The sequence below is a fragment of the Gekko japonicus genome, unplaced genomic scaffold (assembly GCF_001447785.1).
Source record: "Gekko japonicus isolate JY-2015 unplaced genomic scaffold, Gekko_japonicus_V1.1 scaffold1195, whole genome shotgun sequence".
Classification (NCBI taxonomy): Eukaryota; Metazoa; Chordata; class Lepidosauria; order Squamata; family Gekkonidae; genus Gekko; species Gekko japonicus.
This window is the reverse complement of record NW_015176007.1, coordinates 33,119-50,393: the sequence shown is the minus strand read 5'-3', so window position 1 is coordinate 50,393 and position 17,275 is coordinate 33,119. Positions and strand designations below refer to the sequence as shown.

The following is a 17,275-nucleotide window of genomic DNA, read 5'->3' as shown; positions in this document are numbered from 1 at the left end:
TTCTCCTGTTGTAAGGGTTTTTTTCCCGGGGGGGGGGGGGGGAGCATCTTGGCATTATTATTCTGCTGCATGTGTAGACCACGCCTGAGATCACACAGAGTTCTAACCTTGAAAAAAGAAGAAGATATTCCAGTGTGATAAAATTTGTGTTGGATTGCATGGAGCCACTTTACTGATGGCGATGCTCCAATCTTGCACATGAAACCTGCTGTTGATGCAAAAGGCTCTTCCTCTGGAACTAATCTGCAGGATTTAACAACCAGTTACTTTTGCATTCTTATTCTGTGGTGCATCTGTTTCCAGTTAGAAGCAAGCTAAAATCAGGTCCACAGACATCACTGCCGAATGTCGGCAGGACAGAAGAAAGCCAGCACAGAAGGAAGTTGCAAAGCTAAGGTTGCAACCCCTCCCTCCCAGCAGGGCAAGACCAGTCTGGCCAAAGAAGGGACAAAGGACAGGGAGACCTGTCAGGAGGGTAAGGACACGGTACAGTTTTAATCTGCTGCAAACTGCCTTGAAAACCACTTGGTCAAAAAGCAGAGGATAAATCCTTAAAATAAAGAAGATGGACAGGTATATCCAGCTGTTAGCCAGGAAACCTCGTATGCTCTAAATAAACCAGGAATTTAGTAGCAGTTTTGAGACTTAACAAAATTTATTCAACGGAAACTTCCATGAGGCTGAGCTCACTTCCTCAGGGGCATTGAAGCGTACCTCTCCATTTATGTATGTGGTTGAAAGGCCGTGTGACTTTGCCGGTTGGGGGCGGCAAAGGATTAGAAATTGGTGGTGGCCTGATGCAGTATAAGGCAGCTTCATGTGTTCATGTGACGCTTTATTCAAGTAACTTACAGGCATACTTCATTTAAAAAGGCTCCTGAAGGACACATTAAAAACATTTAAAAAGCAAATTCATTTGACACATTAAAAAAGCAAATTCATTTCAGAGGCTCCTCCCTAGAGCCAGCTGCAATTTTTTTAACAAGCCTTTCAGCACAGGAGGAGCCTCCTCTTCCCCGAGTTCCTCTCCCACTGCAGAGTGGAATGTTCTTGCACTCCTTTCAAGTCTCCAGTGCGGTTCCAGCAAAAGCAAGCGAGAATCCCTGCAATGCAGCACGTCCCCCTGGACCAGCGGAGAGGGGCGCTCAGCGGAAGCAGCAGAGGAGAGTCTCTTGGACTTTGCTTCTCATGCAGCTTCCAGGCACGTCACCCACTGGGAAATCAACTCAATGCCCCTGGGCAGGGGTGAGGTCCTTCGTCAAGTATCAATCCACTGCTGGCCCGCCCAGCCACCTTCTCTGGCTGGTGGGAAGTCAACCTCACTGCATTCTCCACTGATAGGGTGGTGTTTTTGAAGGTTTTGCTGCTGTTCTGAATACAAGGAGAGTGGAAGCCTGGCAATTCATCAGGTTTAAAGGGAGCAAATACATGCATATACGTTAAAAATATCTTGGTACAACATCTGGGACGAGGCCTTGCAGATCTGTCTGGGCTGAAGTAGGGTGTACAGAGTGGCTCAGGCCTCTTCAAAATCTACCCCGGAAGGTGTCTTTTTACTAGAAAGAAGAGGAAAAATGATAGCATTCATAGAGTGTACATTTCAATGATTTCCCATAACAACGCTGTCACTTAAAAGTATTTATATTTTCCTATTCTATTATCTACAAAACTGCTTACATCAAAATAAAGGTGAAGCCACACGAACATAAGCCTAACCGTGGTATCACAGAGCAAATAGCCATAAAGCACAAAGACTTAGAGGAAAAGCAGGCCCGCTGGCTCTCAATCTGCTGCTCTAAAAGCTCCATGGGGAAGCGAGGTTTTGAATGAGCCACCAAAACAGAGTGCCGATGGAACTATACGCATCTCCCATGGGAGAGGGCACCACCATCCAGGCACCATGATTAAGAACTCCCCAACTACCTCACCACAAATGGGCACAAAAGAGGTGCATGAAAGTTACTTTTTTCACCACTACTGCGCACTAAGTCAGCATGTTCACCCAGGCTATGCACTATATTCAACAGTTTTCTTCTGCACACCTGGAAGTTCACCCAAATATGCAGAAACCCCTACCCTCCTTAACTAGGGGTGCATGTGTTTTGGTGGGAACTTGAGCATTTAGTAGTAGAAAGAGAGGATGATGACAACAGACTGCAATGAAGAGAGACGAATACCAAAAGCTGGGTTTGGTGGGGCTGAAGGGAAGAACAGACTGCTACTCATGCACTCCTTCATTCATGGCTTGTACATTTTGTCTTACCATCTGCAAAGTCAAGGCTGGGAGTGTGGCCAAAATGAAGTGAGTTACGAGGGAGGCGATCTGGAAATACCTTTTGAAGCCAGGGTTAATGAGGGACTCTCCAGGCATCCTCTTTTTACTTGCCGCTTGCCCTGTGCCGGCTCCGCCCCGGCCTTTGAGGGGACTGAGTTCTGTTCAGAAGGGGGGGAAAAAAACCTAAAGAAAGATGTTGCTACAGCTCAGTTTCATCCATCCATCCTGCTAGGTAGGAAGAGTGTTGAGAGTGGGGCAGGGAGGAAGAGTCCTTGGGGACAAGAATCTTACGGTTGTTCTCAAAGTGGCAGTACTATCCGGTGGGACAACATGACTCATGGTTCCCATCAGCTTGGCCAATAAGGAGCTCTAGTGCACACACAGCACCCCAGGGCAAGAAAGGCCTCCTTTTTCTCTTTGATACTGGGTAAAACTCTGGAATACCTTTCAGCAGGGGTCATTTCCTGCAGGAGCACACAGGAGCGGAGCTCCGGCAGTAAAGAGCCCAGGGGGCGGGCACATGCAACAAGCCCCACCCCCTGTTCCCAGCAGCCCTCAGTCAGAGCAAGAAGCAGCCAGGTAAGTTGCAGAGCCCCCCCCAGCCCCCCGGTCCAAAACAGTCCAGTGGAGCCTGAGTGGTGGGTGTTGCCTTCTGACACACTTCTGGTGATGTCAGTGGGCGTGGCATATGCAACTAAGTTATGCTAATGAGTTATGCTAATGAGCTACTGTACCTCTTTTTTCTACGAAATGACCCCTGCCTTTCAGCATCACAGAAATTGTGCGGATATGGTACCACTGGAGCCGACCAAGTAATCCAGAGGGCAGCACTTATCCAAACCTGCTCTCTCTGCCATATCTCCCAGTCTTCAAAATCAAACATTTCTAGAGGTGCTGCTGAAGGTGGTCCCTTTCCCGCTCTAGCTTGGGAGAGGATTGTTCTTCTCTCCCCCACCTATCCAGCATCCTCATGACAGGAGTCTGTTTATTCCCCAAAGATGTGGGATTTACTACCTCGCTTTGTAGCTTCCATTTTCATTTTATAGAGGAGAGATAAAGACCAAGTTTTCCAGGCTTTACGGTTTCAAAGGCAGTCTTGTGCCTAATGCTGGATAAAATCTGTGAAACCAGATGGGATATCCAACCGCAGCATGTGATGGACAGATCTTCAGTGCTCGGAATGGTGCCTTGCCTCGTCCTCAAATGAAAATTATGCATGTTAAAACAGAATGTGGTTTTTCTTGACTGGGAATATTGAGTATTTTGGATGGGTGGGGTTTGAAGAAAAAGATGGCCTTGTTCTCTCTTGCAAGCCAATGTGGCCTCCGAAAGAAGGTAGTTATCAAAACAGGAAGGACTGAAAATTCACACTGGGACAAAAGAGAGACACTCCCTGGACTGATCATCAAAATATGCCATGCTGGATGTGTGCCATTTCTTACCTGGAGAAAAGAGGGACTGGCTTTTCAGTGTGTTCTTCTCAGGGCTACCAAGGGGCAAAGTACCAGCATTTGCAAGGGCACCCTCTGCAAAGAGAAGAAAAATACACAAAAACATTTGTTTTCAACAACTTGCAGCTGCTTTCAGTCTGTACTCCAGAAATGTGATCCTGGAAGTCATTAGAAGAAGTGAAAACTGACAAAGGAAGTCTATCTCTAGCTATGAAACAATTTTTCCCTTGGCAGCTTTCAAGTAAGTCTGGAATAATTAAAAAAAAAATAAACAGAGGCTGTATTCCCCTTCCTGGCTGACTTCCTCCCCCCCCCTGTGAAGTTGATGAATAGTCAATTTCAACCCGATAAGGGACCAGTGTAGCTAATATCTCTGCCCCTGCTCACTATGGAAAGTGACAAGCTTCTTGGTATATCTCAGGATACCTTCAGAAATTACTGATAACACGATCTGAAGTAGCTGCTTACCATGGTGAACAGAGAATAATCTTCAAGAGATGAGGCAGAGAAGTTAAGCAACAAACCTATCCCACATTCAGTGGAAGACACTCAAGAACAAACATCCATAGATCAGGCTGCACATTCTTTTAGCTAACTCTTGTGGGCGGGCAGTCCACTAAACATTTTTGTGGACTAGCAAGTTGTGGTACCCTGTTTGTAGGGTTGCAGACAGGTGGGAGGAAACATATATTGTTAACTAGCCTGATATTGGTTTGAGTCTTTATAATTACATCGTACCAAACCTAGAAAACTACTACCACATTTCACTCTGGATTATAACATTCCATGAAGAACAGCAAAAGGAGAAGTTGGGATGGATTCAAAGTTGGAATGAGTTGAGATTCTACCTTCCCTAGCCCACCCAGCAAGTATGCATAGAAACAGAACCTTTGACATGTTTTTCCAGCTTCTGCACCTGTTCCACCAAGCCAAAAACCAGGTCCTGAGCTAGTTTCCTCGCTTCAGAGAGAGACACCTTGAACAAGTCAAAGGTCAAAGTTTGTCTGCTGTCTTGGAACTGCAAGATGGCCTTGCTGTCCTGTATGGTTAGCGTAGGAGTTTGATACTCAAAGGCTTCTCTGTGGACAAAAGAGGAGTGAAACAACACAAAATACAGTGGAGCTGAACTGACAAATGTGCAAATACACCTGTATCGGTATAACTAAGACTGCACACATTACATTTATTGATTTACTAACTTTAATTATAGTCTGCCTTTCTCACTGAGACTCAAGGAAGATTACAAAGTTTTAAACCCAAAAGTATGCAATAAAACTAATACATACAACAAACAAAGCAAATAAAACTGGATTACAGATTTAGAAATCACAAAATGAGGAATCACCCTAATCCATCAAAGTTTCAGCTGATTCGTTGTCAAGAGTCACTTCTGATCACTGGGGCTGAGAACTGAGGCCAATTAAAGGTTTATTTTAAGGTATTTTGATTCTGGTCTGCAAACTCGGATAGGGGAAAATATTCAACCTTTATTAAAACGGTCATAGACCACCACAAGTCACAGTTTGCATATATCACAATAACATATAGGTGTGATACAATGAACAATAATTAAATAAGTGAATAAGTACAATTATTGTTAAAATTCTTTAATATGCAAAACTTCCTGATGGAGTTTGCAAGCTGCTACACAGAACTTTAGACTAAGAGCTGAAACCTGTGAGTTTTCATCCATAAGTAACATTCTGGCATAACACCGAATCTGAATGACCAGGAAGTCTGCTAAGCAAAGGAAGAATAAACTTAGAGCAAATCTCTTGATAAAAAGGGCAGTGAAGTAATACATGCTCTATGCTTTCAATCTCCCCTGAACTACAGGGGCAAAGCCTGTCTGCCTTGGGAGCCTTTTTTATCGCCCCTCCAGGACCGCAGAAGGGAAAATGCCTTCCATCTACTGGGGAAAATATTAAAAGTGGCAAATTCCAACAATCAGGAGCTCTATGGTACAGTCTAAACAGAGTTAATCTGTTTGAAGTGTGTGGAAGTCATGGGGATTAGAAGGGTGAAATTCTGTTTAGGATTGCGATGTTAGTATACTGAATTACATTTTCAGCTCACACTTCCTTCAGTCTCTCAGAATACTAGGGTTTAAGTAACATATATATAAAACCCCTTGCATGTAATGCATTAACTGATCAAAAGGCAGATGATCACAACATCAGCGTTCCCAAGATATCACACTTCATGCCGCATCACAATGTGTGACTAACATCTTTTTTCCCCACCTCAAAACCGGATGGAGCTGCTGATTGGATTTCAAATGGGGAATTATGTCCTGAACACATGTGCCAAATTTCATTCCATTCAAAGGGGATATCGCATTGTAAAAACAGATAACCGTGAACAGAATAATGAAATTGACTTTCTCATTTTATGGAGCCAAGTACTTTCCAAGGAGTAGACAGGTTTAATTTTAACCCACCTTAAGCTTCTGAAATAAGGAAAGAACGTTAAGTCCTGATTGTTGGGGGACACTCACCTGAGTTTAACAATGCAGTCATCACATGAAGAATTCAGCCCACACTGAGATACCTGGTAAGGGAACAAAAGCGAGAACTGCTCAGAGCGAGAAACGAAAGGACTCCCTGTCTGGCTGGCCAGCCTGAAAGACCCAGAGACAAGCAAGGATGCTTTGTGTTTTGGGAATGCCCCTTCCCCTTGAGGCTCGCCTGGTAGCTACATTGCTGCCTTTTAGACATCAAACCAAAACGTTTCTGTTCACCCAGGCTTTTAATGAAGGATTTGTTTTTCTTAACACTACTTTAAGCTGGAAACTGCTGCTTTATGCTGTCTGGGGTCTTTTTTATGATCTATGTTTTTATGTTCAGTGTTGGCTTCCTTTTTACATGCTGGATTTTAATTAATATCTTTTAATGGTTTTTTATTTTAATTTTGTAAGCTGCCTCAGGCACGTTCCTGGAGAGGAAGCATTAAAATGCTCTGAATAAATATGTACTATGATCAGAAACCACAACTAAATGCATATTTTGATATTTCATGAATCTGTCTACATATTCCATGGGTGGGGGGAGGATAGTACAGTCCTTTTCTTTGTCTACCCGCAGGGATTAGCTTTTATTCAAACATGAAATGTGGTAGAACCGTGTACTGATCATGGCTTTAAAATATTAGGCAGCCTCATGGGGGATAGGCCTATCAATGGTGACTAAAGGGAGCCGTTACATCCAGGGGCAGTAAATTTCTGAATTCCCGTGGTAGGAGAAGGCAGAGGACTCAAAGGGGAAGGCCTTGGCTTCTGTGCCCTGCTGTTGGCCCTTCATGGAACTGGTTGGCCACTGTGTGAAACAGGATGCTGGACTTGACGGACCAGTGGTCTGATCCAGTAGGGCTCCTCTTATGTTCTTTGTCATCTAATTTAATTCATATGTCTCCATATGTCTTTGGGACCGCCTCTCTCCATATGTCCTGGGAAGAACATTACGGTCTGGAAATAAGAGCCTCCCGGCGGTCCCTGGCCCAAGACAGATCCGGCTGTCCTCGACCTGGGCCAGGGTTTTTTCAGCCCTGGACCCTACCTGGTGGAACTCTCTGCCTGAGGATATCCACACCCTACGGGATATGTTACCATTACGTAGGGCTTGCAAGACAGAGATGTTCTGCCAGGCATTTGGTTGAGGACCGTGATGGCCTGGCACTCTTGCACCCCGCCCCTTCCCTTTGTTCTTTATTTTACTTGACCCAGGGGGGCAAGCAGGTATTAGACATTTATCGCCATCTTGGATTGTACTGTTCTATTATGGTTGTCGAATTTTAATGTCGTTTTAAGTGTTACTGTCTTTTTATTGATGTAAGCTTCCCTGAGCCCTGCTTGCAGGGAAGGGCGGCCTAACAAGTCTGACTTAACAAACAAACAAAGGGAGAAAATGAGGTATAAAGGCATATTTTGCAAGCCGGCAGAGTGCACCAAGGGGGAAGGTTAAACTGGAGGCCTCCCTTTGCTAGGCTAAGCATTCCACAACCGGAGGGGCCTGTAGCAGACGGACTGGTTTTGAGAGTGCTGCCTCGGGCACCCAAGCTTACCTGTCTGTCCAGCTTATCCAAAGCAACGTCGCAGCTCCAGAACTCGCAAGCATTTGTGACACTGTGAAAAGAGAAGGCTAGAGGTTATCAGGCTCTTATTCCCTCACACGTGACGCCTGCGACAGAAAAGGCCACAATGATCGTAGATTCTGTGGGTTCCTCTGCACTTTCCACAGGGTGTCTGTTGTGGGGAGGGGAAGGGAAAGGAGTTTGTAAGCCGCTCTGAGACTCCAAGTGAAGGGCGGGGTATAAATCCAATCTCTTCTTCTTCTAAGCAGGACCGACCCTGGCCAGTACTTGGACTGGAGACTTCCAGAGCATACCAGGGTCAGGAGGCAGAGGCTCTGAACATCCTCCATGCCCCAGTAGGAGTCGCCAGAGGTCACCATGACTTCCAGGCATGGGGACACACAAAAACAGCACACACACACACAATGTTAATAGGGACAGCTGCTTGACTTTGTTAAGGGAGCTTAGTTGCTAAAAGCCCACCACATTTATTTAAGGAAGGGAAATAAGCCTTATCCTCCTTTTTTCAAAAGTACTGTGGCTTATATCTGTTTGGGAGTCTAGTCCCATGTGGAGGGGAGTGCGTGTCCTAACCCTATAGGAGAAGAACCTGGCTCTGCTTCCTCTACAGGGTGAATAAAGTAGTCTGCTGATGTTTAGTGCTTCCTGGCAATGAGGGCTGGATGCTGAAAATGAAAAGGGAGTCCAGAGTTCTTTACTGGATCACCAGGATCCAACATCCAATTTTCCACAATGATCAGCCAAATGCCACTGGGAAACCGGCAAGGAGTGAAGGCCATGCCGGTTGCTCCCTAGCAACGGGTCCTCAGGGATGCATTGTCTCTGAACCAGGAGGACGATCCCTTTAGCTACGAGCCCGGAAGTGACTATGGAGAACAACGGGGAAGAGCGCTCCTGCTTTTTTCAACCCCACCACCACCACCACCACCACCACCACTGTGCCCTTACTGAAGCCTGGGGACGGGGTTTTCGCTGCAAAAGCAGAGGAACCGCTGTCCTTCGTGCTGCACAACGCGGAAGCTCCCGGCCAGAGCCATCAGTCAGCGTCCCAAAAGGGACTCGAACGGGCGTTTCGATCTCGTTGGGGGCGGAGGAGTTGCCTTTGCAGAGCCCGCCCTTAAAGGGGAGGAGGAGGAGGCGCCTGTCGTTTTCCTGTGCTCTTTCCTATCTCACCCCATTTCACGAAGAGTCGACTATATATTAAATATAAATTCTGCCTCGGGACAGAAATGAAATCCTCTGCACTCTTAACCGCGGAGAGAGCGCCACCTAACAGTAGGATTTACTTCCGAGTAGACAGGAGTAGGCCTTGCATCGTTGCAGTTTTTAAAAAAAAGGTCCCCACCCCCACTAAGAAACTTTCTAACACTGGTAAATTCTGGTTCAGACCACACCTTGGACCTCTCCCACAGTCCTTTTTAAAAAGGACGGTATTCTTTCCCGATGGGCAGCCCTGTTGGTCTAAGCAGCAGAACACATGCCAAATTCGGTGGCACAAGCCCAACACAAGTTTATTTAGGGCATGAGCTTTCTTGTGCATGCACACTTCCTCAAGTACACTGAAATGGAAGTTACCAGTGCATATAGATAGGCAGATGCCGCTACATAGATGAGCATAATTTAATAAAGACGTTTTGACATATCCGTAGACTAAATAGCAAAGACAAGACAAGTATCCTTTCCCTTTAATGGTGTCCGAAACGAAACCCTCCAGCCCTCTAGAAGGCGCTGCCGCTCGCACGAAACCGGGGAAGGGGGAGGCGCTGCCTCGGTGTCTGGAGGTCACCGTCCCGGAGTCGCCTTGCCATGCGCGCGCGGTAATCGGCGGCGCCCGCTGCGACAATGGTGAACTTGGGGCTGTTGCGCGTGGACGATGGCGTGGTGGCCAAGCACCCGGTGGGTCCCCCCTGGAGTCCCAGCCGACAAGACAACCGGCCCCCTTCCCGGCTAAGAGCTGCCAAGCGCGAGGGGCAGCAGTGCGCCGCTTGGAGAGCTCGCCAAGACTCGGCTTTTTCCTTGCCGGCATCCCTGGGCAGCTTCTAATGGTGGCTCAACGGGGAGGCTGCCGCCCAGTAGTGGATAGATGGAGCGAGGATAGGGATCTCCGGCTGTTAGCCAGGGAACCTCGCGTGCTCAGAATGAACCAGGAATTCAGTCGCGGTTTAAAAACTATTTATTCGACGGAAACTTCCGTGAGGCCGAGCTCACTTCCGCAGGGGCATGGAAGCGTACCTCTCCATTCATGTGTGCGGTTGAAAGGCCGTGTACTTTTGCCGATTGGGGGCAGCAAAGGATTAGAAACTGGTGGTGGATTGGGGGGGAGGGAGCATTGTCCACTTTGAGCTTTTCATCCGCATAGGAAAGTGAAATATAAATATTAGAGAATGAAAAGTTATCGGGCTTCTCCCCGTGGTTGCTTTCTCTGGAGAAAAGCTGCCTCGGATGAATTCCTGCCTGTCCCAGAATGCCTGTGTGGTTTCCCCCCCTCCCATGCTGCACTGAAGTGTTTTTCCTGTTTCTTTCCACCTGACTCTCTTCCCTCTTATTGCCTCCATGGCCACATTGTTTAGATGGTAAACTCCCGAGGGCAGGGATTTGCCATTCTGTACTCTGCAAAATGCAGTGCTCTGTTGTTGTAACACGAATTATTGTCAAGTAGTTGTTAAAGGCATGAAAAAAACCCATACAGGAAGGAGAAAAATGAATAAATCTGCCCCAAGGAGATGGGGGGGGGGGAGGACAGCTGGATTTCTCTCTGTGAAATCCAAGTAGGGGAGCAATTCTGAACATGAACCAGCTGCTGTACGGCCTTGTCTGTGCCACCCTTTTCTTGAAGGCAATGTTTTAAAGGCTGAACTGGCCAGAGGCCTGAGTCAACGGAAGCCTCTCCTCTGTTTCTCCTGTATTGTTGCGCTGGGTCCCCATTGAAAAGAAAGCGGCATGGGTGTGTGTGTGTGTGTCAAAGCTGTCAGGTTGCAGCCAACTTATGCCTACCCCATAAGTGAGTTTGGTCAAGCACAACCAGGGCCCAAGTATCACTTCTCTGGGCCTACTACAAACGGTGAATGTGGGTCACTTTCCAGGCAATATCCCATCTCATAAAACTATCGCATGAGTTTTCTGTCTTATTCTGGAATGCCGTCACTGGACCATAGCATGACAGGCTTGCATTCTGGCCTGGCTTTTTATTAAACAAAGCTGTCCTCTCCACTCTCCTGCCCATGCTAGGGTCCTGAAAGGTGCGAAGGATCTGAGAGGCAGACATGCTTGCAAGTGGTTTTGTCTCCTTGCTGGGTTAATGAACAGCACTCTGCACAGCCATGTGGCAGTAAAATCCACTTTAAGTCCCCAGTGTAGACATGCATTTACTTTTTTTTATATAACCTACCTTTCCTCCTCATGGGGACCCAAAGCAACTTCTCCTCCATGCTATCCTCACAACAACTCTGTTAGGTAGGTTAGGCCAGGGGGTGACTAGCCCAAGGTCTCCCATCAAGCTTCCATGGCAGAGTGGGGATTCAAACCTGGGGCTCCCAGATTCCAGTCTGCCACTCTACACTGTGGCTGGTTCGTAAGCCATGACTGCTTGTGTTGTATGCGTTTAAAGGTTGATCGAGGAAAGTCCATAGGAACAGATGCATTTTTAAAGGAAAGTTGTATGTTGTCTTTTTCTGTCTGCAGGAATATACTGCCTGCCAAGCTTTTGCCTTCATTAAGGGCATTGCCACCTTTATCACAGGTAAGCCCACTCCCAAATTTATCCCTTAGGGTGAACAGTTCATAAAATTGTTTAGTCATTTAATTAATTTATACCCCGCCCTGTCCCACGAGTGGGCTCAGGGCGGCTTACAACATAAAATCTGTAAAACAATAAAATCAATAACAGTGTTGCAAATACATGTCCTGGGTTGCAGTTGCATAAATTCTTTAGGCTTAAATATTATTGAAGTGGTCCATTAATGGGGAGGGCTTGTATGGCTGAATGTTCCTCTGTTTTAAAAAAATCCTTTCTCATAGAAAGCTAGAATGTCAGGGGGGAAAGCTAGCATAGAACTTTTCTTTCTGGAAATTACATGTCTACATATAGGGAATATTTTCATCTGGAGGAGCATTCCATCCTGTGAGTCCCTATCTGCTAATATAGCAGTGTTCCCTCTAAACTGAGTTAGTGTGAGCTAGCTCACAGTTTCTTAGCCTTCAGCTCACACATTTTTGTCTTCGCTCAGGAAGGATGGCTCCAGAGCAAACTAATTTAGATCGGTAGAGTTCGGAAGAGGAACAAGAATTTTGGTAGTGCTAACGTTAGTTGTCGTGTGTTCCAATTTGCTATATCCGTTTTTTATTTTGTTATAAGTTTTATGACAATTGTATTTCAGAAGGTCTTTTAGGTTTAGTGGTATATTCACCCCTAGATGTCGCCAACTCTCCTTAATCCATTTGAATTGGAAGGAACTTTTAATCCTTGCTTCTGTTGTTCTGAATATGTCAATAAAAATAAATTAAAAAAAGAAAAGAATACAGAGCAAACTAATGTATGCAGCAGCCAAATCGCTCGCTCACAGCTTTAATGCCAGTCGCTCACCAAGTAGAATATTTGCTCACAAGACTCCACAGCTTAGAGGAAGCATTGATAGGCAGGCCAGACTATTTCAGCGAAGACTAGAGTGTTAGCTCACCTGTTGCTCACCCGTTGTTTCTTTCAATATTCTGCATTCTTACAGCAGGGTGCAAAACGACAAAGGCCATTCAAAACAGTCTTCACTTTCAAAGATGTTAAAAATGTTACCCAAACTCCAAGTGACTAACACCAAATCAGCCCTGTGACAGCAAACAGAATGGCAAAAATGCACGGCATGTCATCCAGCAGGGATGACTCTTAAGGCAAGCCAACAAAAGGCTATCCAAGAGACAGGCCTCCCTGCTTGTTTTAACTAGCCTGGAGGAAGATGCAAAACTGGTCTTTTTATGCCTGCTGTTCATCATACCAAACCCACCCACACCCTATGCTGTGCCAGTTCTACCAATATAGAATAGGAAGAAAAAGAAGAGTTTTTATTCCTGCTCTTCACTGCCGAAAGGAGTCTCAGAGCAGCTTACAATCACCTTCCCTTCCTCTCCCCACAACAAATACCCTGTGAGGTAGGTGGACTGAGAGAGTTTTGAGAGAACTGTGACTGACCCAAGGTCACCAAGCTGGCTTCATGTGGAGGAATCAAAATCGGTTTCCCAGATTAGATTCCACCACTCTTCACCACTACACCACGCTGGAAGCCAAGTGGCAGTGCCTCGTTGCCAGTTCTGCACAAAGCACAGATTGTGGGTCCTTTTGTCAAGTCCGGGGGAACTTCACCAATACGTTCTTTCCTTTAATGTCTCACATCTAAATGACACACTCACTTTGCAGCCAGCAATTTCTGCCTTGTGGGGACCCTGTGGAAGTCTGGGGAGGGTGCTGGTTATGGCGCAAGGGGTAATCTGAACCTCTATGTCTGTTTGAACAGGCACTGGGATATCCTTTGCTCTTCAGAGGTTCAACAAGAAGATACCCTACTCATTCCAGTGGAAGATACTTGTTTCCATGGGTTGGTATTTAAGGAAACTGAATTGTGAAGATTCTCTCTTTCCTCTGACCCACCACCAGTGACCTCATGTTGCCTTGCCTAGCCTCTGTTTTACAACAGAATGCTAAATACCTAAAGCATCCACTCCACTGTATAGCTTACAAGCATTTTGGGATGGAGGGGAGAATCCAAAATTCCATGCATGTCCTCTTGTCGTTAAACTCATTCCCATTTTTGAATGAAGTGGCCTTTATTAATAGCGGTATTGCTGGCTTTACATAACACTTTAGAGTATTCAAAATGTTTGATGTGTATTAGTGATCTTCGCAACAGTTGTACAGGGAAAATCATGATAGAATGTGGCATAAAACTTCACCCGGGTTAGCTAAGGCTGCAAAATCTGATGCATGGCTACTTGGGACTGTCTTACTGAATTCAGAATCCTAAGTAAAATCTTGGCAGCTTCCCTTCAAATGCTTTCCAGTTTGTCAACATTCTTCGCTGTGTCTACAGTTGTGGGTTCAGTTGGCGGCTATGCAGTGACTCGGTGGGAAACCCAGAGGTGTTCTAATATGAGGATCTTCCTGGAGACCGGAGAGCCCTTCCAGGGTGTGGCCAGAGGTGAGCAGAGTGGGGAAGCTGAAAAGATAGACTTGGAGAACTAAGGCTGCGGTCACACGGAACATAAGCCACGCAAGAGAGACGGAAGACAGGCGGATTTTCCGGGCGCGATCTCACCGGCACATCTGGGAAGCGTAGAGCTCCCGTGGCACAACCGAGGCTTCCCGGCGAAAACGCGCTGCAAAAAACTAGTACCTCGGAGGTACTAGTTTCCGGAAACTGCGGGGCAAGGGTGGGTGTCTGATCGCATTTCCGGTGGCATCCGGCGCCCGCCCATGTCCCCTTGCGACAAAGGTTTTTTTCCCCCCAAGTCTCCGGGGATGCGCACCCAACGGAGCATGCGCATTCGTTGTGTAAAGGTAAAGGTAAAGGTTCCCTTGCTCGAAAGCCAGTCGAATCCGACTCTAGGGTTGCGGTGCTCATCTCCGTTTCAAAGCCGAAGAGCCAGCGCTGTCCGAAGACGTTTCCGTGGTCATGTGGCCGGGATGACTAAACACCAAGGCGCACAGAACGCTGTTACCTTCCCACCGAAGTGGTCCCTATTTATCTACTTGCAGTTTCTTGCTTTCGAACTGCTAGGTTGGCAGGAGCTGGAACTAGAGATGGGAGCTCACCCCGTCTTGCGGCACCCGGGTCTTGAACTGCTGAACTACTGCCCTTCCACAGCCTGCAGTTCAGCGTCTTACCCACTTGAGCCACCGCAGCTCAAGTGGTTACAAACACAAAAAACCAGTTTGCTGCACCGCCCGCTTCTTCGTTGCGCGCAGGTTAGTCCTGTGATCGGTACCTCTCCCTACCCACGGTACCTCCACAGGACCTCCACGGGAGGTCTGATTGCTTAACCGCGCGTTTCTTTGCCCCAGGGCACACAGCCACGCTCCCCCCCCCCCCCGCACTCTCTCCGTGTGACCGCAGCCTAAAATGATCTTGGGATGGAAGCAGAAAGAGGCCGGGACTCTAATGCCAAGTTATTTTGTGTGTTTTTAGAGTTGGGTACTTTCAGGCCGACCTTTGCAGGCAGCCCTCACAGGTTTCTTGCTTTTTTGAACTTTGATTGCTGAGATTTGCCACGGGTGAATTCTGTGTACTTTCAAGGAAGCCTGTTTTGGCATAATGCCAACTGAAGAATCTGCAGCCCTGCTTGTTACTCCCTTAATACTTTTCACGGGTTTCCCCTTCTTTAATCCTTGGCAGTAGATCCAGACAGGCTAAAGGAAATCACTTCTGCACATGATGCATAGTTAACTTGTGGAATTTGCTGCCATAAGTGGTGGTGTGAATAAGGGTGATTTTATTTACCGTAATTTATTTATTTATTTCATTCCATTTCCATCCCGCCCTCCCCGCACGCAGGCTCAGGGGGGCTTACAGGGCACAAAGTGCTATAAAGCAGATACATTAAAACAACAGAAGTTAAAACAATTCACAGCTCACAAGATACATGGAGGACTAGACTTACACACTCTCCATTACATGTCAGAAAGAGATCCAAGATCGAATCAGAAAGGGGGACGGCATGAGTCATGATGTTCCAGTTTCTCATTAGCCTCTCTTGACAGTCCTGCTCCACATATATGCGGTGGTGGTAGTGGCGGCGGCGGCCCCTATTCAAAAGCCTGGCGGAAGAGCTCCGTCTTACAGGCTCTGCGGAACTGTAAAAGGTCCCGCAGAGCCCTGATCTCCTCCGGGAGCTCATTACACCAGATAGGGGCCGCCACCGAAAAGGACCTGGCCCTCGTAGTAGCTAGCCTGGCCTCTTTAGGGCCCGGGGTCACTAAGCTGTTCTGTGACCCCGACCAAAGTGCTCTTTGGGGCCTGTATGGGGCACAACAGTAAAGCCAGCAATAAAATCAAGAGCAATTTTGAATTTCTCATCCCTGGTCTTTCAGCACCCCAAGCCCCATTTTAATTTCTCCCCATGCCAATCATATTTTTGGATCTTTTTATTGTTCCATTTTTTTGTTCCCTCACAAACGATCTCTGTAAAATGCATGCACTTTTCAACATTGATTGTGTATCAATACATGTCCATCATATTTTGTACATATAAATGATGTGTATTATACATATAAATTGAAAACCAACAACTATAATCGGAGCACATCGTAAAAATATAAGTGCCTTGACTCTGGAACTCCCTTTCTGTACCTGTTCATGTGATTGACTGTTTCTTTTGTTCTTCCTGTTTCCCTTTTCATTTGTTCCAACAGACAGAAGCGTATTTGCCTTGCTCTTGATTTTGTGCTGGTTTTTTGTGCTGGTTTTATATATTAGGGATTTTAAAAGGCTTAGGATGCCATTTTACTGTTGATTTTTAAATTATGGGTGGGTTATAAAGATTTTAAAATTAAAATTGGACCCCTTTTGTTTGCTCATTGTGGTTAGGAATGCTTGTTCAATAGAACTGCCATGTTCAGCAGCACTGTACCACATTTCTACCCTGCTAATGTGTGGGTCAGGAGTGCATAGCTGGCTGATGTTGGAAACCAGGTGCTGCATTTGATGGTCTCACCCACTAAGGCACTGCTTTACAGGTTGTGCACAGCACAATTGGTTGTGTGTATGATCTCATTTTTATGTTTCTTTGATAAATTAGTGCATTAAGGGGGGGAGTTGAATTCAACCTAATTCTTCTTTCATTTCTGCAGAGAAAGTGCCCACTCAGGATGCCAAAGAGAAAACACAGATGGGAGAGAAAAGGGACAAGTACGGAGATGTTGTGGATTAGCCTGAAGATCCTGCAGCAGGCTGACAGAGAGGAGAAGTCTCCCATGCACGGCCGAACTCCTTGTGGCTGGAACTCTTTCTAGGTTAGGGCTCAGTGAGGGGCTATCACAGACCCATACTGGCTGTCCCCCCCCCTTCCAATCCCCCTTCTCATCCTATAACAGTTAGGGAAACATGGGATGTGTCGGCCCTGTGTAATATGTCTTTCCATGCAACCAAAAATGTTACTTTGCATCACATTTTTCCCTAGCTAGAAAAGTTGGGGAAAGAACAATGGAAACTAGATTCATAGCTGCTGTTTTCCATTGTAGGCCAGCACTGGATTTTGCACTTGGTTGGACTCTTCCTCATGCCCAAGTCGCTCCTCTGTTATCATGACAATTCAGATCCATCCTGAAAAGTCAACCCAGAAATCTGGTTTGGATTAATCGGTTTACAATAATGCCCTTGTTGTCTTCAAAGAACCAAAATAAATATGTTTGTGAATTCCCTCCTTTGTTTTGCACCATATAAAGGACACCTTATCAGTGGCTAATTCCTGTTGAAAGGGT

At 46.3% G+C, this 17,275-nt stretch overlaps 2 protein-coding genes across 6 annotated transcripts; one reads left to right on the top strand and one right to left on the bottom strand.

The window, feature by feature from the left end:
• Window positions 1-108: 108 nt before the first annotated feature.
• Window positions 109-8,891, bottom strand: LOC107123283 (chromosome unknown open reading frame, human C9orf142). 3 transcript variants are annotated; one of them, XM_015426509.1, is made up of 7 exons: window positions 8,764-8,891; window positions 7,786-7,846; window positions 6,224-6,276; window positions 4,615-4,805; window positions 3,718-3,801; window positions 2,334-2,458; window positions 109-1,556 (listed from the first exon to the last, which is right to left on the bottom strand). In XM_015426509.1, the coding sequence occupies exons 1-6, from the start codon at window positions 8,850-8,852 to the stop codon at window positions 2,379-2,381; spliced, it is 558 nt and encodes a 185-aa protein (XP_015281995.1). In that variant the 5' UTR covers window positions 8,853-8,891; the 3' UTR covers window positions 109-1,556; window positions 2,334-2,378. The 3 variants fall into 3 exon arrangements, with proteins under 3 accessions (XP_015281995.1, XP_015281994.1, XP_015281996.1); XM_015426508.1 differs by having other exon boundaries at window positions 2,334-2,433; XM_015426510.1 differs by lacking the exon at window positions 2,334-2,458.
• Window positions 8,892-9,576: 685 nt separating this feature from the next.
• TMEM141 (transmembrane protein 141) lies at window positions 9,577-17,223 on the top strand. 3 transcript variants are annotated; one of them, XM_015426501.1, is made up of 5 exons: window positions 9,577-9,711; window positions 11,497-11,554; window positions 13,317-13,397; window positions 13,890-13,997; window positions 16,646-17,223. In XM_015426501.1, the coding sequence occupies exons 1-5, from the start codon at window positions 9,658-9,660 to the stop codon at window positions 16,723-16,725; spliced, it is 381 nt and encodes a 126-aa protein (XP_015281987.1). In that variant the 5' UTR covers window positions 9,577-9,657; the 3' UTR covers window positions 16,726-17,223. The 3 variants fall into 3 exon arrangements, with proteins under 3 accessions (XP_015281987.1, XP_015281988.1, XP_015281989.1); XM_015426502.1 differs by lacking the exon at window positions 13,317-13,397; XM_015426503.1 differs by lacking the exon at window positions 13,890-13,997.
• The last annotated feature ends 52 nt before the right edge of the window (window positions 17,224-17,275 follow it).

Excerpts from the sequence above, each read along its gene's own strand:
- LOC107123283 (XM_015426508.1), bottom strand. The coding sequence starts at position 8,852 with ATGGCTCTGGCCGGGAGCTTCCGCGTTGTGCAGCACGAAGGACAGCGG. Across the intron at positions 3,802-4,614 it reads GCTGGAAAAACATGTCAAAG|AGGGTGCCCTTGCAAATGCT; the intron begins GTTCTGTTTCTA and ends TTCTCTTTGCAG. Across the intron at positions 1,557-2,333 it reads ATTAACCCTGGCTTCAAAAG|TAAAAAGACACCTTCCGGGG; the intron begins GTATTTCCAGAT and ends TCTTCTTTCTAG.
- TMEM141 (XM_015426501.1), top strand. The coding sequence starts at position 9,658 with ATGGTGAACTTGGGGCTGTTGCGCGTGGACGATGGCGTGGTGGCCAAG. Across the intron at positions 9,712-11,496 it reads GCGTGGTGGCCAAGCACCCG|GAATATACTGCCTGCCAAGC; the intron begins GTGGGTCCCCCC and ends TTCTGTCTGCAG. Across the intron at positions 13,398-13,889 it reads GAAGATACTTGTTTCCATGG|TTGTGGGTTCAGTTGGCGGC; the intron begins GTTGGTATTTAA and ends CTGTGTCTACAG.